Source organism: Siniperca chuatsi, linkage group LG4, assembly GCF_020085105.1.
Source record: "Siniperca chuatsi isolate FFG_IHB_CAS linkage group LG4, ASM2008510v1, whole genome shotgun sequence".
NCBI lineage: Eukaryota > Metazoa > Chordata > Actinopteri > Centrarchiformes > Sinipercidae > Siniperca > Siniperca chuatsi.
In genome coordinates this window covers 31,178,499-31,201,526 of record NC_058045.1, presented here as the reverse complement: position 1 = coordinate 31,201,526, position 23,028 = coordinate 31,178,499, and the positions used below count along the sequence as shown (strand labels likewise).

Here is a 23,028-nt window from a genome sequence, read left to right as displayed (position 1 = left end):
TATTTTATCATCACCAAATCGTGCCTTGTAATGTACTTTCTGTGGAAAAGATTGACCTGATTTCCACTACAAGGGACTTGTTAGGAAGGGCCAGAGCCTTTGAGGTCCTTCAACATCTGCCGGACGATGCTGAGGATGTTTTATGAGTCTGTGGTGGCCAGTGCTATCCTGTCTGCTGTTGCATGCTGGGGCAGCAGGCTGAGGGCAGCGGACGCCAACAGACTCAACAAACTGATCCGTAAGGCCGGTGACATTGTGGGGGTGGAGCTGGACTCTCTGGCGGTGGTGTCAGAGAGGAGGATGCTGGCCAAACTACATGCCATCTTGGACAGTGTCTCCCACCCGCTCCATGACGTGCTGGTCAAACAAAGGAGCACCTTCAGCGGAAGACTCATCCCCCCACAATGCACCACAGAGAGCCACAGGAAGTCATTCCTGCCTGTGGCCATCAGACTCTTTAACTCCTCCCTCTAAGTGTCAGTCTGTATGACCCGAAGTCACTAAACTGGACATTGATCATTAACATCACTGCAATATTTGACATAATTGCGCAATATTCTGTGTTTAATACTGCTGTGCAATATACTCTTTTTTTAGATATTTAGTCATACTTCTATTACTGCTGTGCAATATCCACCGTCTCATAATCATCTTAATAAGCTACACTTAACTTGACAGTACTCATTATTGCACTATTACTTATTACTTATATTATTACATTGTATTATTATACCGTACATACTTATCATCAACCGATAAATGCTTCTTATTTCTGAGTCCATTGTTTTCGGACAGTTTTACAGTCTTGAAGGCAGTTAGAAATGAGACTAAATTAGATCAAATAAATCATGTAAAATTGGTGTGTTGTAGTAATAAGTAGCAATGTGGCACATCAAAGAAACATCTACAGCAAAAAAGGGGAAAGAAACATCAGAATCTGACAAAAACAACAATGTATACAGCGTACATCAGCAATAAATACATTTATTACATTAAATGATAGTGAATCTTTCTGTAAATCAAATGGTTGTTCTACTCAGAGTGACTGACAGGAGAGATGATCAGAGGGGCAGAGTTTTTACCACCATGATTAGGACAGGGACTGAAGAGTGGGTAGAGTTTCTCAGTGAAGCAGCAGCCAGTAAAGGAGTAGATCAGAGCTGCAGCATCAGCGTCATAAAAGGAGACCAGACCCTCCTCATAATCCACAAACACCCCCACCGTCTCAGGCTGAGACTTCAGAGAGAGACAGACTGCAGGGTCAGCAAGAGCTTCATACTCATTTTCATTCCTCAACCATATCGTCCAGTAACCATTCTGAGGACTCAGTGTAATTTGTCCCTTCCTGTTGACCGACTCTCTGACCACTCCTAAATCCCAGGCAGTCTTCCCTTTAACCTGAACCTCGTAATAAAATCTTCCTGAAGAGAAACTCTGCTTTGCTAAGACAATAGCACAAGTATCAAATCTCTCTGTATTATCTGGGAGATTCTTCTTTACATCACCGAGTTTAACTTGTTTTCCATCATCAGACAGGATGAGCCTGGGTTGTGCTGTATCAGGATCGAGTGTCACATCCACTGCGTACTGCTGGACCCTCTTCAGCTTGGCCTCAAACAGCTTCTTCATCTGTTTTCTGAGCGTCTCCTCCAGCTGATTCACAGCTCTCACCACAGTCCCCTCATATGAAGGTGGACGGACGCTGACTTCTGTCCAGTCCTTGGTGGATGGAGCAGCGTTCAGGGAGGGGAGGCTTTGGAGGAGGTGGAGGTGGTCTTCAAAGCGTGAGAGCTGCTCCACCTCAGAGCTTCTCTTCTTCAGCTCAGAGATTTCCTGTTCCAGCTCTTGGATGAAGCCTTCAGCCTGTTTCTCTGTCTTTCTCTGCTTCTCTCTGATTGTGTCGATGAGCTCGGCCTGGCTTCTCTCAGCAGACTCCTTCAGAGCGATGAAGACCTGAACACCAGCTGCTATCTCTCTGTCTGCATCTTCCTTACTGAGCTCCACTGAGCGTTTGATCTCCTGAATCTTCAGTCGTCTCTCCTGGATCAGCTGCTGAGTTTCAGCCTCTGTCTTCTCCAACTCGGCCTTCTTATCTTCATATTCTTCTTTCAGAGGAACAAACTCGTGTGTCTTGTGGTCTAAAACAGTGCAGAGCAAGCAGACACACGTCTGGTCGGTCTTACAGAACAGCTCCAGCAGTTTATCGTGCTTCGTACACATCCTGCCTTCCAGGTTCTCCACAGGGTCGATCAGCTGATGTCTTTTCAGACGTGAAGCTGTCAGATGAGGCTCCAGGTGAGTCTCACAGTAGGAGGCCAGACACACCAGGCAGGACTTCAGGGCCTTCAGTTTGGTTCCAGTGCAGACGTCACAGGGAACTTCTCCTGGTTTGGCAACTTGTTGCTCTGAGCTGCTGCTGCTGGCTTTCTGTTGAGCTGACTGTCTGAACTGAGCAGCCATCTCAGAGATGAAGATATTGACCTGCAGCTCAGGTCGTGTGTAGAAAACCTGTTTACAGTTGGGACACTGACACGGGACATTAGTATTCCAGTGTTTAGTGATGCAGGTTTTACAGAAGTTGTGTCCACATGGTGTGCTGACTGGATCAGTGAACACATCCAGACAGATGGAGCACAGAAACTGATCTTCAGTCAGCAGACAGCTGGCAGCAGACATATCTGCACTCTGAGGACAAAAGTGTGAAAAAACAAAACTGTAATGACATAGCTTTTGATTAATTGTTTCATAAAATCAAACAATGATTTGTGGTATAAAATGAGTCATCCTGAATTCTGTTGTTATGTTGCTCCCAGCTGAGGGACACATTTACTAAGAAAATGGCACAACACAAATATGAGCTGTGGTTGTAAATGCCTTTGCGTCTATTCAGCATCTGATTTACTGAGACAGCTCATTACGCAGTCAGGTCCTGGACTTTGCTGCAAGTGAAGCAGAGCTTCAGAAATGACTATTTCTCTAAATATTACTCAAAATTTATGATATGATAATCTTGAGGCTAAATCGAATTATTAATACATTTGCAAGCATTAATCTACACATGTTTATTGGAAAGGAAAAAGAGATATAGCCTTATAAGACAAATCAAAAACTCATAAAATATACAGAAGCTACTGCAACAGGTGGAGATGGTGTTGATGTTAATATTAATGTAAATGCAGCCAAACTTAACGTTGTTGCAGCCTGTAGTGATTTTGATAGATGGCCATTGATGGTCAAGTTCCAATTCAAGTTTTCTCCCTATTTTCCTTTCTAATAATAGTTTATCAGTTATATATAGGCCTGTATTTAATTCACATTCATTGCCCCCACCAAAAGCTTGCGACAAGCTTGTGGCTCCTGTAAATCCCATCTGCTCTATGTTTACACCTGGTCTGCGCACCTGCCTGGGAAGCTGTCAGTGACACAGGAAGGTTGGAAGAGAGAACATCAGTATGAGTGAGTTACGTCAGGCATTCATGTACCGTCTGAAACGTGATCAATATGGTGTTTGAGAGAAACTGAGAAACTAATCTGATGTCTGAAGCATTGCAGTGAAAACATCCCTAGACCTCTGCTTCTTGTTAATATCAGAATTTAAATTTGTAAAATCATAATAGAATTCAATTTCAAACCCCAAAAAACACAACGTGATCCCTCCATGACTGTCACAACACACGTTAAATGATGCAATAATACTGCCACCATGCGTCTTGTATTGTTACCAAAGTGTGTAACAGCTGTATCAAAAACATCAAAACAGATTTTTCGGTTACAGGAAACAGGTCGGAAAAAGTTGTTCAATCAGCTGAAGCTCCTACTCGCTGTGACTACATCCTGTCTGACCTTGTGTTGTAGCTCCAGCTAAATGTACGTGTTGCTTTTATAGAAAATGACACATTTCTATGGCAGAATATTTTTATATGGTTGAACAGATGCAACAAAGTCAGACTCTGGTTTTAGCTAAACTGACCAAACATGTAGTCAGTGCATTTTGGCTTTGTAGGGCCGTGTACTCACCAGTGAGAGAAACAGAGAGACTTGTCTCGACTGCAGCTGTGCTGTCGCTCAGACCAACTTTCACTTTCATTTGAGGAAATGTGACGTTGCAGCTCTCCTCTGTCAGTGCTGCTCCTCCTCTCAGTGTAACTCTGGAAGTGAGCTTTTATTGCCTCCTTGGGAAACACGTTGACATAGCTTTGGAACAAGATGAGTTTTTACTTTTTGTTTCTTCTCCTTTATCTACAATGGAAGTATCCAGCAGCCAAAAGAACAGACAATTACAAATAGACAACATCACAAAAGAGGTCAGTGCAAGATATCTTTTGATCATGAGGCTACAACGCTCCCTTTACGGTCCCTCTACAATCCCACACACACTCCAATGTTCAGGTCACTGTTTAGCCTGTAATTTCACTTTTCTGCTGCTTTCCAAACTGTTTACCATCTTTTCTTTATGTGACAGATTTCTGACTTTATTTATACTCGAGAGATCATTGAGGGGCGACCCTCATTTACAATGACATTGAGTCAATTACAACAACAAAGAAAAGAAAAAAACAACAACAAAGAAATATAATAACAGAGAAAGGCAATACTACAATGAGCTAATAGGAACTTTCTGATAAGGGAAGATACATTTGATAGATAAATCGAATAAAAACGTTTGCAGTTGAGATAGATCACTTAAAATGTAAAATAAAATACAGCTACAAGTAGAAGTTCGGAGGTTTAAGATCAAGTTTCTAAACTGGCCGCGAGGTACAAGTGTACTGATTTTAAGGAGGTGCTGCATTTAGTTCCAGGAGTCAGGTGCATTCAATTTAAAAGCAGTCTTTCCAAGTTTACAAAGTAAATATACTTTGTTACTTCCTGCCTCTGCAAATGTGCCATTGTGACTGTAACCATGTCAGTATGTATCTGTTCCAAACAGTCTGTGATCCATCACAGCAACTAATCCCTCTGCACTTCACTGCTGTTCTCCAAAGTGCTGAGCAGCTTTTCTCTGTCTGAAAGATTTCTCTCAGATTACATTAGAAGGAGGGAAATCAGAGTTTTGAGCTGAGATGGAGAATCCTTCTGATTGGACCACAGCAGTAGATTAATGGGCTTCTCTGTGAGTCTCCCTCATTATAAGTAGTTGAAGTACAATACTTTTTAACTTAGTCTTCTTAAGTGAAAGTAAAGTTTCTGATTTTAGAATGAGCTCAAAAAAACTACAAAACACACAAAAAAGACATTCGACAGAGTACTTGTACCAATTAGACCCAGATTTCAAAGTGACAGAGTGCGCATGTGCCAACGTGCATGCTGCCTGTTGCCATAGCTCCGTCTCGTCTTACTTTTTCCAACTTTTCTTCAAAACTTGAGTAACTTGTGTGTAAGTACAATTTAAACTACGCTCTTTACAAAATCAGAATCAGAAATACTTTATTGATCCCCGAGGGGAAACTCTTTTACTACAGCAGCTCACTATCACGTCAGTGCACACAGGAATAGAAGTACTAAGCAAAAAAATATATAATACACTATAATACAGGTCAGAAAATAAATTAAGTACCAAGTGGGAAAATGAGAGTAGAAAGTGTTTTGGTATTTTTTGGTCAGCTACTCCATCAGGGCACCGCTGCAGAACAGCTGTTTGGCTGCATTGTTTACACAAGGGAACAGTTGATCGCGCTGAAGCCAAGCGGCATGGTGCCCAGGACAACCGATGTTCACACTGAGATCTGGAGGAGGACACACCGAGGATGCAGAGGTGGAACGAAGCAGCGAGGGTCCAGACAAAAGAGACTTAAGAACAAGAGATTTAAGCCATGTCTGCCTTCTCTCGTCATGGGCAACGTGATATCACTGGCGAATAAAATTGACGAGCTAACGGCTTTAGCCCGGAGTCAGACAGAGTTCCGTGAGTGTAGTTTGATGTGCTTCCCAGAGACATGGCTACACCAGGATATCCCAGACCATAACGTTTCCATCGACGGTTTTCAGACAGTTCGGGTCGACAGGGATCACACCGGGAGCGGTAAGTGGTAAGGCAGCGGCCTTGCTGTGCTAGTCAACAACAGATGGTGTATCCCTGGTCATGTTACTATCAAGCAGAGTATCTGTAGCCTGGACATTGAACTGTTAGCTGTGGGACTCCGGCCGTATTATCTGCCACGTGAATTCTCACATGCCATTGTTGTGGCTGTTTACCCCCCCCCCGCCACTAATTTCACTCAGTTTGTGAATTGTCCTACTAGAGAGGAGAGGAAACTGGACCTGCTGTATGCTAACGTTAAGGATGCATACAGCTCTTCCCCCCTCCCCCACAACCTGGTTCACCTCAAACCCTGCTATGTGCCTCTGGTTAAAAGGCAGCTTGCGACCACAAGGACAGTGAGGAGATGGTCAGAGGAGGCCTATGAGACACTTCAGGGATGTTTCGAGGTGACAAACTGGGATGCACTCTGTGAGCCTCATGGAGAGAGAGGACATTGACGGGCTCACTGAATGCATCACTGGCTACATTAACTTCTGTGTGGACTGCAATGTCCCAAATAAGATGGTCCATTGTTATCCAAATAACAAACCGTGGGTAACAAAAGACATCCTGAATGCCAAGAGGAGGGCCTTTACTGATGGTAATAGGGAGGAGGTGAGGGAAATCCAGGCTGACCTGAAGGTGAAGATCAGGGAGGCCAAGGAGAAGTACAGGAGGAAGCTGGAGTGGAAACAACATGAGAGGTCTGGAGCGGCATGAAGACCATCACTGGCTTCAGACCAACTGGCAGCAGAGGAGTTGAAGGCAGCTTGGACAGGGCCAGCAAACTTAATCTGTTCTTTAACAGATTCGACACACCGGCTCCTGCTCAACCCCCTCTAACTCAGCTGCTGTCAGCCCTCAGACTCCTCTGAGTCCACCCCCCCCCCCAACCTACCAGCCACGGCCACCATCCGGCCAGCCCTGCTGGGTGAGAAGCAGGCAGCGATGCAGGTGGATGCCCCCCTCGTGTCCTGGATTGTTGACTGCCTGACTGGCAGACCACAGCACGTGAGTCTGCAGCACTGTGTGTCGGACAACGTGGTCAGCAACACTGGGCACCTCAGGGGACTGTCCTCTCTCCCTTCCTCTTCACCATCTATACCATGGACTTCAGCTACCACACAGAGTCCTGCCACCTTCAGAAGTTTTCTGATGACTCTGCTGTTGTGGGATGTATCAGTGGTGGTGATGAGACTGAGTACAGGGCTGTGGTGGGTAACTTTGTCTCATGGTGTGAGCAGAACCATCTGCAGCTCAGTGCGACAAAGTCAGCTGGTTGTAGACCTACGAAGGGCCAAGGCACTAGTGACCCCGGTTTCCATCCAGGGGGTCAGTGTGGACATTGTTGAGGATTACAAGTACCTGGGAGTACACATGAACAATAAACTGGACTGGGCTAAGAACACACAAGCTCTTTACAGGAAGGGCCTGAGCTGCCTCTGTTTCCTGAGGAGGCTGAGGTCCTTCAACATCTGCCGGACAATGCTGAGGATGTTTTATGAGTCTGTGGTGGCCAGTGCTATCCTGTATGCTGTTGCATGCTGGGGCAGCAGATTGAGGGTAGCGGACGCCAACAGACTCAACAAACTGATCTGTAAGGCCGGTGGCATTGTGGGGGTGGAGCTGGACTCTCTGTTGGTGGTGTCAGAGAGGAGGATGCTGGCCAAACTACATGCCATCTTGGACAGTGTCTCCCACCCACTCCATGACGTGCTGGGCAAACTAAGGAGTACCTTCAGCGGAAGACTCATCCCCCCACAATGCACCACAGAGCGCCACAGGAAGTCATTCCTGCCTGTGGCCATCAGACTCTTTAACTCCTCCCTCTAAGGGTCAGTCTGTATGACCCTAAGTCACTAAAATGGACATTGGACCATTAACATCACTGCAATATTTGAAATAATTGTGCAATATTCTCTGTTTAATACTGCTGTGCAATATACTCCTTTTTAGATATTTAGTCATACTTCTATTACTGCTGTGCAATATCCACCGTCTCATAATCATCTTAATAAGCTACACTTAACTTGACAGTACTCATTATTGCACTATTACTTATTACTTATATTATTACATTGTATTATTATACCGTACATACTTATCATCAACCGATAAATCCACTTTGTACTTTACACTTATTTTAATTTTATACTTATATCCACTTTGTACTTAATTTATCTTGCCTGTATTATAGTGTATTATACTTTGATTTGCTTAGGACTTCTATTCCTGTGTGCACTGACGTGACAGTGAGCAGCTGTAACAAAAGAGTTTCCCATTCGGGCATCAATAAAGTATTTCTGATTCTGATTTCATTGTGCTCCTGCATTCATGTGATCTGCTTCAGCATCAGACTGTGTAGTTATTTATGAAGAGCATGTCCTCATGTGGCCACAGGCTGCAGTTTGTTATGAACTCCCCTAGAGGGCGTCCTCAGCTGTCACTTGTTCTCTCCAAACTAGCAGCACTGGTTTAGTGTTCATATCAGCTGCTCAAACACACCTCAGACCTTAAATAACACTACATTATCTCACACTACCAACTGCCTCAGATGTGATGGGGTGTCTCAGCTCGTCAGCTCAAGTCAGTCTGAGAACAGCTGATGGTGTTTTTATTCACGTGATTTGGTGGCCATTAGAAACTCCATCAGCTGTTTTTCAGCTTTGACATCAATCCAAAACAATAACTTAATCAGACACAATAAAAACTTGATTTTGCTTTTGTTTTATTAAAAAGAAAAAGAGAAAAACAAATGACCTGTGTCTCATTTATAAAAAGGCTCTTCGGTAATTTGTGCCACTGAGCAACACTTCTTATATAAACATGATGTGACAATAAAAAGTTTTGAATTTGGCACCCAGACATTTAAGGAACGTGCAAATGCTTCTTATTTCTGAGTCCATTGTTTTCTGATGGTTTTACAGTCTTGAAGGCAGTTAGAAATTAGACTAAATTAGATCAAATAAATCAGGTAAAATTGGTGTGTTGTAGTAATAAGTAGCAATGTGGCACATCAAAGAAACATCTACAGCAAAAAAAAGGAAAAGAAACATCAGAATCCGACAAAAACAACATTGTATACACCATCACCAATAAATATACATTTATTACATTAAATGATAGTGAATCTTTCTGTAAATCAAATGGTTGTTCTACTCAGAGTGACTGACAGGAGCGATGATCAGAGGGGCAGAGTTTTTACCACCATGATTAGGACAGGGACAGAAGTATGGGTAGAGTTTCTCAGTGAAGCAGCAGCCAGTAAAGGAGTAGATCAGAGCTGCAGCATCAACGTCATAAAAGGAGACCAGACCCTCCTCATAATCCACAAACACCCCCACCGTCTCAGGCTGAGACTTCAGAGAGACAGAGACTGGAGGGCCAGCAGCAGCTTTGTACTCATTTTCATTACTCAAATATATCGTCCAGTAACCATTCTGAGGATTCAGTGTAATTTGTCCCTTCCTGTTGACCGACTGTCTGGCCACTCCTAAATCCCAGTCAGTCTTCCCTTTAACCTGAACCTCGTAATAAAATCTTCCTAAAGAGAAACTCTGCTTTGCTAAGACAATAGCACAAGTATCAAATCTCTCTGGGTTGTCTGGGAGATTCTTCTTTACATCACCGTGTTTAACTTGTTTTCCATCATCAGACAGGATGAGTTTGCGATGTGCTGTATCAGGATCGAGTGTCACAGCCACTGCGTACTGCTGGACCCTCTTCAGCTTGGCCTCAAACAGCTTCTTCATCTGTTTACTGAGCATCTCCTCCAGCTGATTCACAGCTCTCACCACAGTCCCCTCATATGAAGGTGGACGGACGCTGACTTCTGTCCAGTCCTTGGTGGGTGGAGCAGCGTTCAGGGACGGGAGGCTTTGGAGGAGGTGGAGGTGGTCTTCAGAGCGTGAGAGCTGCTCCAGCTCAGAGCTTCTCTTCTTCAGCTCAGAGATTTCCTGTTCCAGCTCTTGGATGAAGCCTTTAGCCTGTTTCTCTGTCTTTCTCTGCTTCTCTCTGATCGTGTCGATGAGCTCGGCCTGGCTTCTCTCAACAGACTCCTTCAGAGCGGTGAAGACCTGAACACCACCTGCTATCTCTCTGTCTGCATCTTCCTTACTGAGCTGCACTGAGCGTTTGATCTCCTGAATCTTCAGTCGTCTCTTCTGGATCAGCTGCTGAGTTTCAGCCTCTGTCTTCCCCAGCTCGGCCTTCTTATCTTCATATTCTTCTTTCAGAGGAACAACATCGTGTGTCTTGTGGTCTGAAAAAGTGCAGAGCAAGCAGACACACGTCTGGTCGGTCTTACAGAACAGCTCCAGCAGTTTATCGTGCTTCGTACACATCCTGCCTTCCAGGTTCTCCACGGGGTCGATCAGCTGATGTCTTTTCAGACGTGAAGCTGTCAGATGAGGCTCCAGGTGAGTCTCACAGTAGGAGGCCAGACACACCAGGCAGGACTTCAGGGCCTTCAGTTTGGTTCCAGTGCAGACGTCACAGGGAACGTCTCCTGGTTTGGCAACGTGTTGCTCTGAGCTGCTGCTGCTGGCTTTCTGTTGAGCTGACTGTCTGAACTGAGCAGCCATCTCAGAGATGAAGATATTGACCCGCAGCTCAGGTCGTGTGTTGAAAACCTCTTTACAGTTGGGACACTGACACGGGACATTAGTATTCCAGTGTTCAGTGATGCAGGTTTTACAGAAGTTGTGTCCACATGGTGTGCTGACTGGATCAGTGAACACATCCAGACAGATGGAGCACAGAAACTGATCTTCAGTCAGCAGACAGCTTGCAGCAGACATATCTACACTCTGAGGACAAAAGTGTGAAAAAATAAAACTGTAATGACATATCTTTTGATTATTCGTTTAATAAAATCAAACAGTGATTAGTGGAATAAAAGGAAAGTCCTCCAGCTGAGGGACACATTTACTAAGAAAATGAGCTGTGGTTGTTAATTAATTTGCAGCTTCAATCTGCAAGTATTCAGAATCTGATTTACTAAGTCAGCTCATTACACAGTCAGGTGTTTTTCTTCAATGTCACTAAGTAAATGCTGCTTCATGACGACAGCGCGGAGGTGCGGGCGTGTTTATTTGTGCTTTAGAAAGTAACCGCTGTGAAACAATCAAATAATTTCTCCTACCAGCGCTCCCTCTCCTTATTCAATCTCTATGTCTTCTCTCTCTCAAACAAATGTACACAACTAAAGCTTCGTGGTATCGCTATTGTTCAGCATGGACTGCAAGCCGGACACAGACGTCGAAGCTGGGTACACGAAATAAAGCAGGCGAGGACACACCTGGGAGAGGAGCATAGTTTGGGCCGTGTACTCACCAGTGTTTGGCAGAGCTTCTGCTTTTTTGTTGAGAAAAACCTGATGGATTCAGCTGAATGTTTCTGTAGAGAGAAACAGAGAGACTTGTCTCGACTGCAGCTGTGCTGTCACTCAGACCAACTTTCACTTTCATTTGAGGAAATGTGACGTTGCAGCTCTCCTCTGTCAGTGCTGCTCCTCCTCTCAGTGTTAATGATTGATTGGTTGTTGGTTGATGGATTGGCTGTAACTTTGTTGTCTGTGTTTCAGGATGTTTGTGGTGCAGCAGATCCCTGACAGTAACCTGGTTCTGGTTGTGACTCAGGCCGACTGTGACTGTTCTCGTCAGTATGGACCCATCCTGCTGGAGCCCAAAGAGATCAAATATATCCTTCACTTACTGACAGATGACAACAGCAGCAGCAGCGCCCCCTGCTGGATACAAACAACCTGTTACTGCAGTGGGGACACAATCCTGTCCAATCGCATTTTATCCTGATTGTCTGCTGCTGACAGTTTCTTTACTACAGATGCTTCTTAGTTCACATAGAGGTCAGCGGTGTGTTCAAATACTTCTTATTTCAGTGCTCATGTAAGTCCACCACCACTCAGGAAGGACAGTGAACACACCGTCTGTCCAACGAGTTTGTTCTCAGTGGTGCTCGGTGTCAAACCTCAAATGTTTTTGTTACCAACCAAAATGTGTCTGCAGAAGAGCATCACTCTCAAATACTGAAAGTTGAGAATGAACGTCTGCAGTCTTTTTTACTTATTCTTTGATTAGATAGTTCCTCGTGTAATTTGTAATTTTCAGAGTTTTGCTCTGTATTTTATCCAGATAGAGTTCGTGTAAAAGTTAGATATAACTTTTGGGAACTTTTTCTTCCTTTTTATTAAATGATAAAATGTATAATTTTGGTATCAGCACCAAAACTCAGGTATAGTATCGGAACTATTATCAAAAATGTTCAAACGATGGGGCTCAGTGACGAGTGGTCTGTCTTCAGAAATCATATATATTAGTAGCCCAGTTTGGGACAGTCCCGGATGCTCCTATTGAAAAGCGGCTGTACGTTGCTCTTTAACGGAGGTGGGCGGTTAACCAAACCAACCAGTTTCATCCTTGAAGTCTTTTGTCTTGTGAAATTACTACTAGAAAACACTTCCGATGAAGCACAAATCTCACTCTTGAGTCGCTTGTCCAAGTAAGTTTTGTGCGGTCGGCGTCTTCGCCGCATTGTGATTCGCTAAGCCGTAACGGGCTCATTACTGCCCCCTGTGCCCGGAGAGCGCCGAGCAGCCACTGGACGGCTGGTGGTGGGCGTTTTCTTCCACCAACAACCACAAGGGGCAACAATGAGTCTTACACACTCAAACAAACGTGTACAAGTGACACAAAGGTGAGATTTATGCTTAAATTAGTTTTCGGTTTTACAAGAGAAAAGACTTCAAGGATGACTAGGAAGACTAACTGGTTGATTTGCCTGGTTAACCGCCCCACTAGGGATGGGCGGATCGATACTACGGGACCGATACTTCGAACTACTCATTTGGTATTGGTTCCTTTAAAAAAAAATATCGATAATAAAATTGTATAAATACAAATGTTTTCTGTACTTTTGTATAATGTTTGCGCCAATAAGCAGCCCTGAGATATTTAGCTGGCCCGTGTCACATGGCAACGACGGCCCAGCCACGCACAGTTTTTTAAAATCTTTATTTCAAACTGTCAGCAAACATAGTATCAAAAGAAAACATCTGAATCACATACATGCAGATGAAGCATTGAGAAAACTGAACGAAAAGCAGTTGTCAAGCAGCCGCACACTTCCACGTCAAACTTGTGAGAGAATGGCAGAAGGGAAACGTAGCGTGGTGTGGTGCTACTTTTCACCTGTCGATAAAAATACAGCAAGATGCTAAAATCATGGCCTGTTTAAGAAGGTTAAAAAACATCTTTAAGAAATTGCAAACGTTTTATGTTGTTGGTATTTTAATTTTATTTATTCATATTCATTTTATTATTTAATCAGTATTTCTGTAAAATGCTGTACTATTTTTTTACACTTATTAGCACAAACATTTTTATTTAATTGTACTCACATTTGCTTTTGTAATAAATGTCTTATTAAGTGTCATGTGATATGCCTTTAAATGTAATGAGCTTTTTTTCTTCTTCTTCTTCTTCTTCTTTCTTAAAAAAAAAGACCATTATTTTGAAAAATCAAAAGCGTGGTATCGACCCGCTTCCGTCAGAGAGCAGCTGCTTCCCTGCGGGAACTTCCGGGATCGTCTCCCACACAGCGGATGAGACGCTCCCGAACGGGGCCAATATATCAGATTAATGCATATGATAAAACATCTGTCCAGAAACTAATTTGTGGTTTGTTTTGAAAAGGTGAGTCATGCTGGTTATAATAATAAAATTAAATAAAACAATTGGTATAACAACACAACTCCCGGAGCTGAGTATCTATATTTTAGCGTTGGAAAATGCTAAACCTGTGTTCCCGTCTCATGAAGATGTTGCTGTTTAACTTAACCCACATCATGTTTAATGTTATTCCGGTGGAAATAATCATCAACCAGAAAATTAATTAAGTTACGGGGTTACCTGCCAGGTGCGGAATGTCTAAAAACAAGAATTCGTAGCTAAAGACATGACAGCTAGCTAGTTAAGCTGTTAGCTAACGTTAGCATAACTGTTATGTAGTTAGCTAGCTACGTGTGTATATCTATGACTATATGTAGTCACGCTACTGTACTTTTGGTGTTTTAACGCCCCCGTTTGTAACCATAACGTTACCTACTTTACTGAACTCAGACCATTTACCCGTAGCTAAAAGTGGTTAACATACAGCTAAATGTTGGTTAGGTAGCTGTTAGGTTTGTTATGCTAACGGTTTACGCTAGGTTAAATATTGTCGCGGTATGGTGTATTTTTGACACAACCCCACAATAGAAGCGGTAACGTTAGCTGTGTAGCTGGTAACCCTGTACTGTCATAACTAGAAATAACGCTAGTTAGTATCAAAGTCAGTCCAGCTGGTGTAACGTTAGAGTAACTACTAGCATTTTCTTTAGCCAGTTGCTAGCTTCAATATCTATCTTGTCCCAGTTTGTAAGTCAAAAAAGGAGCGTTTTTAACTTTCACAGTAAAAAAAAAAAAAAAAAAAGCTTATCTACTTCTATCTTCACCCATCGTGGTTTGACTGCTTTGATCTCTGCTGTCTACAGGGATGTGACCCAGAGGCAAAACAGCGTGTGACTTCATGGAGCAGGTGGAGGTGATAATGCTGTAAAACAGAAGCACTTTCAAGTAAGTATCCATCATCCTGACTCTTAACTTCATCTTCACTGATTCAAGCTGCACTTCACTAAGACGTGCCTTCACTGGGGTGTCGCGATGCAGTGCGTGATTTTCTTCTGATACTTGCAGACTTTTTATCACATGTTTAGTATTCTTTGACAATATATGAAGTATTTCTTTGCTCGTTTGTGCTCATATTTATGATTTTGTACTTCCTGTGGAACATTTTGGTTTATTTTAAGTGAGAGGGGAACTATAACAATGGACTATGCTACATAATTCGTTCACTGTATTGAACTGTGATAAATCTTGACTTTTGTCGGTGGACAAACTGGGCATTTTCTTGGAAGCATGCATCATAACTAAACTCTACAGAGTAGCGGCCCCTTGGTGGCTTTTTAAGCGTAATAATAATAATAATAAAACTTTATTTATAGAGCACTTATCAAAACAAAGTACAAAGTGCTTCACAACAAGAGAAATAAAATAACACAGTGAATGACGAAATATAAAGAAATAAAACACATGAAATACATAAAAGCAATAAAATAAACAGCCAGTTCAGGTAAAATCAGGATCTGCTTTCTGATAAAAATGTGTTTTGAGACGAGACTTAAACGAAGACTCTGACTCAGACAGCCTGATGTCTTCAGGCAGGTTGTTCCAGAGCCTCGGGGCCCTGATGGCCAAAGCTCTGTCCCCCTTAGTTTCCATCCTGGACTCAGGAACAGACAGGAGACCCCTGCCCGAAGATCTGAAACTACGTGAAGGTTCATAAGGGATTACAAGGTCTAAAATATAATCTGGGGCCATGAAGAGCCTTAAAAGTAATCAACAAGATCTTAAAGTCAATCCTGAAACCAACAGGGAGCCGATGTAAAGAGGCTGAACCAGGTATGATGTGGTCGTACTTCTTGATCCTGGTTAACAGCCGAGCAGCTGAGTTTTGTACAGTCTGCAGGCGTGTCAGAGTTTTTAGATTAAATTGTCACTTCATACATAACAAAACCTACATGCACTCTTTCAGAGCCTGTTACATCCAGCCAAGTATAACATTTTGAAAGGAACTTAATTAAATTATTTATAAGCAGCTTCTCTAAATAATAATATCAGTGTCAGTTGAACTGCAGTGGGCAAGTTCAAGAATCACCTCTAACAAAACCGGTTGCTGACGAAATATTGGTTTTTGGCAGCTGAAATCCAAAGTTATAAATATCTTTGAAAACATACATCAGTAAAAACTCACTTACCTGCCTTTCCTCCTCCGTTCCCTCCATCAGGGCAGGATGTCCTCAGGCCACAGGCTGAGAGATGTGGAGCAGCAGCGCCCCCTGCTGGACGGGGAGGAGGTGGTGGAGAGGAGTTCTCGCAGCGAGGCTAAGCGACTCTGGTTCATCCAGGACTGCTGTGGCATGGTGTGTGCCTTCATCACCTGGTTCCTGGTCTTCTTCGCTGACTTTGTGGTCACCTTCGTCATGCTGCTGCCCTCCAGGAGCTTCTGGTACGCGGTGGTCAACGGGGTGGTCTTCAACAGCCTGGCTGTGCTGGCGCTGGCCTCCCACCTCCGCACCATGCTGACCGACCCGGTGAGGAAACTGAGGGTTTTAGGGGAAGACCAGCCGGCTGATTTTGGGTTTAATGGGGAAAAATAGAAACTGTAAGTTGCAACTAAGCCACACGATTTCTAACTTGTCCGTGTTTCCTCGCTCCTCTCCTCAGGGAGCCGTTCCTAAAGGAAACGCCACTAAAAAGTACATGGACAGTCTGCAGCTGAAGCCGGGCGAGGTCATCTACAAATGTCCAAAATGCTGCAGCATCAAACCGGAGAGGGCTCATCACTGCAGGTAATACACCTGGAGGGAGTTTCAACATTAACTCTGCTCTGCTTCAAGCTGCATTGATTGATTTTTGGCCACTTATGTGCAGCAGAACACACTGAAACCACAACATCTGACACGTTATCGCCTTATAAAGGTGTTAGGGCATAAAATTACCTATTTAGACATCCAACAGAGTCAGAGCATCGTTATCATCCCATTGGAGTGGTGCTTTTGTCCACTTGATGACTCCTCTTGGCTCTGGTCTGGTTTCCACCAACTCGTGAGAAAAATATCTGGCTTTTTACCTGCTAAATGCTCCACTTCCTTCACCAGCTAGTCTCTAACTTTTCCTGTCTGCTGTTTGGTGCTGGGCAGGTGGAGTACAGTGGGGTTTATCTGAGCTTGTTTGACAAAAACAGCTGCTGCTGGAAACACTGACACTGAACCCAAAACAGCACATTTCCCGTAATTCCAAAACTAGGAGCTAAAAGAGGCTAAAAGGCTCTAAAGAGCCACAGAGTTCGTGATATTTCTCTGTGGGTTCAGCACTATGAGAAGCCCCTTTCACATCACACATACTCATTTGATCGATTAAGTGAAGCTTTCAAATCTATATATATTACTATCGTGTCTTTCCTGTTAGTTTATCTTCTACTTTGAAGAAAAGACACAAGCAAGCGTTTGTCCTGTTCATGAAGAAATTCCATCGTTTACATTTTGTAGATAAAATAAATTCCTTCTGTGAAGTTTGACAAAACAATCCTAACTCAGGGTCCGCTTACTAGCTTTTTCTGTAGCTTTCCTCATCACCGGGTGGAGTTGTCAAGGAGATGGATCCGTTGATGTTTGAGCTCAACAGCTTTTATGTTTTCATCCAAAGTTGTTTTTTTTTTTTTGGACTTCTTGTACATGTTGGCTTAAAAATTATGCATCAAAGATCAAGAATGAGCATTGATGCTTTTCTGATTTTTATAAAAATGTTGTTTTACTGCAAGAGAATAACCACCAACAACGGAAATGACTTAAAATATTCTCTGCTGTGAGGCAGAGACAACGGTGCCAACATGTTTTTCTTTGTCGTCATCTGTAGCTCTGTTAAAGATCACAAGGCAGCTGAGGTGATTGTTTTGAAAATGTTAAGAGATTCTAAGTTAGTCTAGTGAGGAAGTAATACTTCCATGTTCCCTTCTTCTTCTTCTTCTTCTTCTTCTTCTTCTTCAGTATCTGTAAGCGCTGCATCCGCAAGATGGACCACCACTGTCCCTGGGTCAACAACTGTGTCGGGGAGAAAAACCAGCGCTTCTTCGTCCTCTTCACTGTAAGTTAATTTACTGTCGCGTCCACTTACTTCTCTAATTTTCTTATTCAGAGTGACTTCCACACAGGACAACCAAAGAAAAGCTATAAATTTAGGAAAACTGGAGATGGTTTCGTTTAGAAGTGAAGAGAATTAGTAGAGGATGTAAATTTGAGAGACGGGAGGGTTTGTGGGGTTATTTTGTTGCCTCGTTAAATGACTCCCATATTTTTCTTCTTCTTTTTTTTTTTTATGTTCAATCCTGTCTGGAAACCAGTCAGCGTTTCTCTGCTGAATGAGGAAGCAACAATGGTGACAAATCTGTGTGTGAATAGAGTAGACTGTGTTCAGTGCTTATGTAGCATTTTTATTAATAGTTAGAAAAGTGTTTAGAGCTCAGAGTGACGTTGCGCCACGAGTTACTAATTAACTGATTTTGCCGATTTCATTCACATAAACAGAATTTGGTGCAAATGTTTCACGTTATAGATGCAGCTTCGAGTGGGTTTTTTAGACTGCTGACCCACCAGCACGCTCATAGTGTTGCTTTTTCTAACCAGCTGCTCTGTTTTAGTTTCTCCAGACCACCATCATTTCAGTTTACGTGGCCACACAACAGCATCGCACAAGGAACATTTGTTAGTGACAGAAAACATGCTAAACGACCCTTACACTCACAAAAGGATAAAATTACAAAGAAAAATGGGAGGGGAGCCGTCAAATACAGAAAGGTGAGAAATCGGGTTTCCCCTCAGGCAGCATCAAGCTTGAAACACGTTGCAATCCAGAGCAGCTGCCAATCCAAACCTTTTATGTGTTCCCCATGCCTCCTGCGTGTATTTGTGCACATATTTTACTCATCTCGGCTGAAACTGATCATTTTCAATCCCGTTAGATGTTAAAACACCGACAGAGTGAAGAGGTCTGGTACGTTTTCTTCTGTCCACAGATGTACATCGCTATGATCTCCAGTCACGCTCTGGCTCTCAGCGGATACCAGTTCATCACCTGCATCAGAGTCCAGTGGAGAGGTGAATCCTAAAAACTGCCGGCCCGCTGATTTAAACTTTTACACTTTATTTTCTTTTATCATCCTTTATCTTTGTCTTATGTACGGCTGCTTGTACCAAGTATCAAAAAATGCTGGCATCATGTGTCAGATTCCTGATCTGAAGTTATTCTTGCAGGGTTCGTAGAAAAGCTAGCTGTAGTTCGCTGTATTGTTACTGTGTTGTGTTTCTGTGTCCAGAGTGCAGTGATTTCTCCCCTCCGGTGACGATGATGCTCATGATCTTCCTCTGCATGGAGGCCCTCCTCTTCCTCACCTTCACAGCTATTATGTTCAGCACTCAGCTCCACTCCATCTGCAACGATGAGACGGTGAGGACGTAAACTCGCGTTCTGTTATTCTGCTGGATTATGAATCGTAGTTTTTCTCTGCTCGCAGTCTGTCAGTAAGGTGACACTATTTACCTGTGTGTAGTGAAGGTGTGTGTACCTGTGTGTAGTGAAGGTGTGTGTCCCTGTGTGTGTAACTTTGTCTGTGTGTAACTTGGTTGTGTGTCTGTGTGTTACTGGGTTGTGTGTCTCTGTAACGAGGTTGTGTATCTGTGTGTGTTACTGGGTTGTGTATCTGTGTGTGTGTTACTGGGTTGTGTGTCTGTGTGTGTGTGTTACTGGGTTGTGTGTCTGTGTGTGTGTGTGTGTGTGTGTGTGTACGAGGTTGTGTATCTGTGTGTGTTACTGGGTTGTGTGTCTGTGTGTGTGTGTGTGTGTTACTGGGTTGTGTGTCTCTGTAACGAGGTTGTGTATCTATGTGTGTTACTGGGTTGTGTATCTGTGTGTGTGTTACTGGGTTGTGTGTCTGTGTGTGTGTGTTACTGGGTTGTGTGTCTGTGTGTGTGTGTGTGTGTACGAGGTTGTGTGTCTGTGTCTGTGTGTTACTGGGTTGTGTGCCTGTGTGTGTTACTGGGTTGTGTGTCTCTGTAACGAGGTTGTGTATCTGTGTGTGTTACTGGGTTGTGTATCTGTGTGTGTGTGTTACTGGGTTGTGTGTCTGTGTGTGTGTGTGTGTGTGTGTGTGTGTGTAACGAGGTTGTGTGTCTGTGTGTGTTACTGGGTTGTGTGTCTGTGTGTGTGTGTGTGTGTGTGTGTCTGTAACGAGGTTGTGTATCTGTGTGTGTTACTGGCTCGTGTGTATCTGTGTGTGTTACTGGGTTGTGTGTCTGTGTGTGTGTCTCTGTAACGAAGTTGTGTGTCTGTGTGTTACTGGGTTGTGTATCTGTGTGTGTGTTACTGGGTTGTGTATGTGTGTGTGTGTGTTACTGGGTTGTGTATGTGTGTGTGTGTGTTACTGGGTTGTGTGTGTGTGTGTGTTACTGGGTTGTGTGTCTGTGTGTGTTACTGGGTTGTGTATCTGTGTGTGCGTTACTGGGTTGTGTATCTGTGTGTGTGTTACTGGGTTGTGTATCTGTGTGTGTGTGTTACTGGGTTGTGTATCTGTGTGTGTTACTTGCTCGTGTGTATCTGTGTGTGTTACTTGCTCGTGTGTATCTGTGTGTGTTACTGGGTTGTGTATCTGTGTGTGTTACTGGCTCGTGTGTATCTGTGTGTGTTACTGGCTCGTGTATCTGTGTGTGTTACTGGGTTGTGTAACTGTGTGTGTGTTACTGGGTTGTGTATCTGTGTGTGTTACTGGGTTGTGTATCTGTGTGTGTTACTGGGTTGTGTATCTGTGTGTGTTACTGGCTCGTGTGTATCTGTGTGTGTTACTGGCTCGTGTGTATGTGTGTGTGTTACTGGGTTGTGTATCTGTGTGTGTTACTGGCTCGTGTGTATGTGTGTGTGTTACTGGGTTGTGTATCTGTGTGTGTGTGTTACTGGGTTGTGTGTCTGTGTGTGTTACTGGCTCGTGTGTATGTGTGTGTGTTACTGGCTCGTGTGTATGTGTGTGTTACTGGGTTGTGTATCTGTGTGTGTTACTGGCTCGTGTGTATGTGTGTGTGTTACTGGGTTGTGTATCTGTGTGTGTGTGTTACTGGGTTGTGTGTCTGTGTGTGTTACTGGCTCGTGTGTATGTGTGTGTGTTACTGGCTCGTGTATGTGTGTGTGTTACTGGCTCGTGTGTATGTGTGTGTGTTACTGGCTCGTGTGTATGTGTGTGTTACTGGCTCGTGTGTATGTGTGTGTTACTGGCTCGTGTGTATGTGTGTGTTACTGGCTCGTGTGTCTGTGTGTGTTACTGGCTCGTGTGTGTGTGTGTGTGTTACTGGCTCGTGTGTATCTGTGTGTGTGGTACTGGGTTGTGTATCTGTGTGTGTGGTACTGGGTTGTGTATGTGTGTGTGTGTGTTACTGGCTCGTGTGTATGTGTGTGTTACTGGGTTGTGTATCTGTGTGTGTTACTGGCTCGTGTGTATGTGTGTGTTACTGGGTTGTGTATCTGTGTGTGTTACTGGCTCGTGTGTATGTGTGTGTGTTACTGGGTTGTGTATCTGTGTGTGTGTGTTACTGGGTTGTGTGTCTGTGTGTGTGTTACCGGGTTGTGTGTCTGTGTGTGTTACTGGCTCGTGTGTATGTGTGTGTTACTGGCTCGTGTGTATGTGTGTGTGTTACTGGCTCGTGTATCTGTGTGGCAGGAGATCGAGCGTCTGAAGAACGAGAAGCCGACGTGGGAGCGTCAGACTCGCTGGGCGGGGCTGAGGTCGGTGTTTGGAGGTCAGCCGTCGCTGCTGTGGATCAGCCCCTTCGCTGGACTCAAACTGCCGACCCTCCTCCCCAGGCGCACCTGGAAGGGCGGGGCGGAGTTCTCCGTCTGACCGGCTGTCGCTCAAACGCTGCCCGGTGGAGTGAATCAAATCAAAGCACAGCGGCGTCTCATGGTGGTGAAGAACCTGCAGAGGCGGTTTCTGAGCCAGAGAAACCAGGCTCAGACTCTGCTGCAGTGCCCCGAAGCAAGATGCCTGGTCTCCATCTCTAACGCTTCACCTGTTACCTTCCTGTTGGGTGGAGGCGCATCATCTCTACTGGGACTAACTACAGGTCTAACCCAATCAGAAAGGCTGGAAGATGATGCCGCTGGACGTGTGGAGTTTCTTCCACGTGAATCAGTCAGACTCAGACGTGGGAGTCTGAATGCTTTTTTTAAAAAATGTGCTCATTAAGATGCTGGATCTTCTTAGAACACTAACTGACCACAGAAGTTATTATTTGACCAATAATCATAGAATTTGTTCTCTCAGATGTTTGGGAACCACTGCTGTAACTAATGTTTTTTGTGTATGTGGAGGTTGATCTGCACTGTGTGCGTCAACATAAAGCTGTAAAGTCTCAACGAAATGAAATATTATACAAGTATTATAATGATTTCTTCCTTTCTGGTGATTTTAAATGACATAGTCTGTTTTAAGTTGTCCTGTGGATTTTTCTAGTAAACAAACAAAATGTTTACATTCAGTGTTTCTCACCAAAGTGCATTGTGTCTATCCTCAAAGTGTTGAATGCATTTCCTTCCTCGTAAAACGTTTGCAAAGCGGATTACTGTAAGTATTTTAAATCCTGTATTGTTTGGATCCATGTTTGTTAGCGTGCAGTCTTCTTCTTCTCTGCCTTTTGTTGGCACATTGCTGTGTTTCTTGGCGCATCACCGCCACCTGTAGGTCAGTGGAATACCGTGACGCCATTTGCAGGAACGTGGATCGCGTCACAGCCGAGCGTGGAAAAACTCCACAGGGAAACTTTTTAAGAAATCATGTTATGAAATTAAAAGCATGCTTAAAAAAAAAAAAAAAAATCAAAACACAGTTCGTTTTCCTTCCTTACAAGAAATATAATGGTTGCTTCAAAGCCCTCATCAATAAATCGAACACTCGGATGTTTTCAATCCCAAATTTCTCTTTGAATCAAACTTTAATTTCCTTTAAAAAGGTCGCATTGGTTTTTCACTTTGGCTGTTGTGTTTCCACATGATACCCGACTCATTGGGCGTTATGGAAGAACTTTCTTCTGTTCTCCTAAACCTCTCCTTCGCTTGTTCGTGTGAGTGTTCTTCGTCCGATTCACCTTCTTAACTGCACCGACGTGTCGTAAATGTCTTGGTTCAGCCTGATGAATGACACCTGAGCCCCCAAAAGGCTTTATAAGACAACCTGTTCTGCTCTGTGTACTCTGTTTCACTCAGAAATGTCACATAAGAATAAACAGAACGTCACCCCGAGTGTCAAGTTTTGCTAACATTTGTAGTTTTCAGTGAAATGTCTCAACAACT

General features: G+C 43.6%; 3 protein-coding genes across 6 annotated transcripts; 1 reads left to right on the top strand and 2 right to left on the bottom strand.

Moving 5' to 3' along the window:
* Positions 1-968: 968 nt before the first annotated feature.
* Positions 969-4,093, bottom strand: LOC122875462 (E3 ubiquitin-protein ligase TRIM21-like). The gene is made up of 2 exons (XM_044194611.1): positions 4,018-4,093; positions 969-2,685 (listed from the first exon to the last, which is right to left on the bottom strand). The coding sequence occupies exon 2, from the start codon at positions 2,674-2,676 to the stop codon at positions 1,033-1,035; it is 1,644 nt and encodes a 547-aa protein (XP_044050546.1). The 5' UTR covers positions 2,677-2,685; positions 4,018-4,093; the 3' UTR covers positions 969-1,032.
* A 4,227-nt stretch (positions 4,094-8,320) lies between these two features.
* Positions 8,321-11,578, bottom strand: LOC122875460 (E3 ubiquitin-protein ligase TRIM21-like). Its single transcript, XM_044194608.1, has 2 exons — positions 11,357-11,578; positions 8,321-10,830 (listed from the first exon to the last, which is right to left on the bottom strand). The coding sequence occupies exon 2, from the start codon at positions 10,819-10,821 to the stop codon at positions 9,178-9,180; it is 1,644 nt and encodes a 547-aa protein (XP_044050543.1). The 5' UTR covers positions 10,822-10,830; positions 11,357-11,578; the 3' UTR covers positions 8,321-9,177.
* A 2,005-nt stretch (positions 11,579-13,583) lies between these two features.
* LOC122875463 (palmitoyltransferase ZDHHC7-like) lies at positions 13,584-22,977 on the top strand. Of its 4 annotated transcripts, none has more exons than XM_044194615.1 (8): positions 13,584-13,734; positions 14,574-14,655; positions 15,932-16,232; positions 16,366-16,490; positions 17,688-17,784; positions 18,713-18,794; positions 19,013-19,143; positions 21,401-22,977. In XM_044194615.1, exons 3-8 carry the CDS (start codon positions 15,933-15,935, stop codon positions 21,578-21,580), a joined length of 915 nt encoding a protein of 304 aa, XP_044050550.1. In that variant the 5' UTR covers positions 13,584-13,734; positions 14,574-14,655; position 15,932; the 3' UTR covers positions 21,581-22,977. The 4 variants fall into 4 exon arrangements, with proteins under 4 accessions (XP_044050550.1, XP_044050548.1, XP_044050549.1 ...); XM_044194613.1 differs by having other exon boundaries at positions 18,659-18,794; XM_044194614.1 differs by having other exon boundaries at positions 15,927-16,232.
* The last annotated feature ends 51 nt before the right edge of the window (positions 22,978-23,028 follow it).

Bases quoted from the DNA above. Each gene is read 5' to 3' on its own strand.
- LOC122875462 (XM_044194611.1), bottom strand. From the start codon at position 2,676: ATGTCTGCTGCCAGCTGTCTGCTGACTGAAGATCAGTTTCTGTGCTCC.
- LOC122875460 (XM_044194608.1), bottom strand. From the start codon at position 10,821: ATGTCTGCTGCAAGCTGTCTGCTGACTGAAGATCAGTTTCTGTGCTCC.
- LOC122875463 (XM_044194613.1), top strand. From the start codon at position 15,933: ATGTCCTCAGGCCACAGGCTGAGAGATGTGGAGCAGCAGCGCCCCCTG. The intron at 17,785-18,658 runs GTAAGTTAATTT...CAATCCCGTTAG, and splicing joins GCTTCTTCGTCCTCTTCACT to ATGTTAAAACACCGACAGAG. The intron at 18,795-19,012 runs GTGAATCCTAAA...TTCTGTGTCCAG, and splicing joins CATCAGAGTCCAGTGGAGAG to AGTGCAGTGATTTCTCCCCT.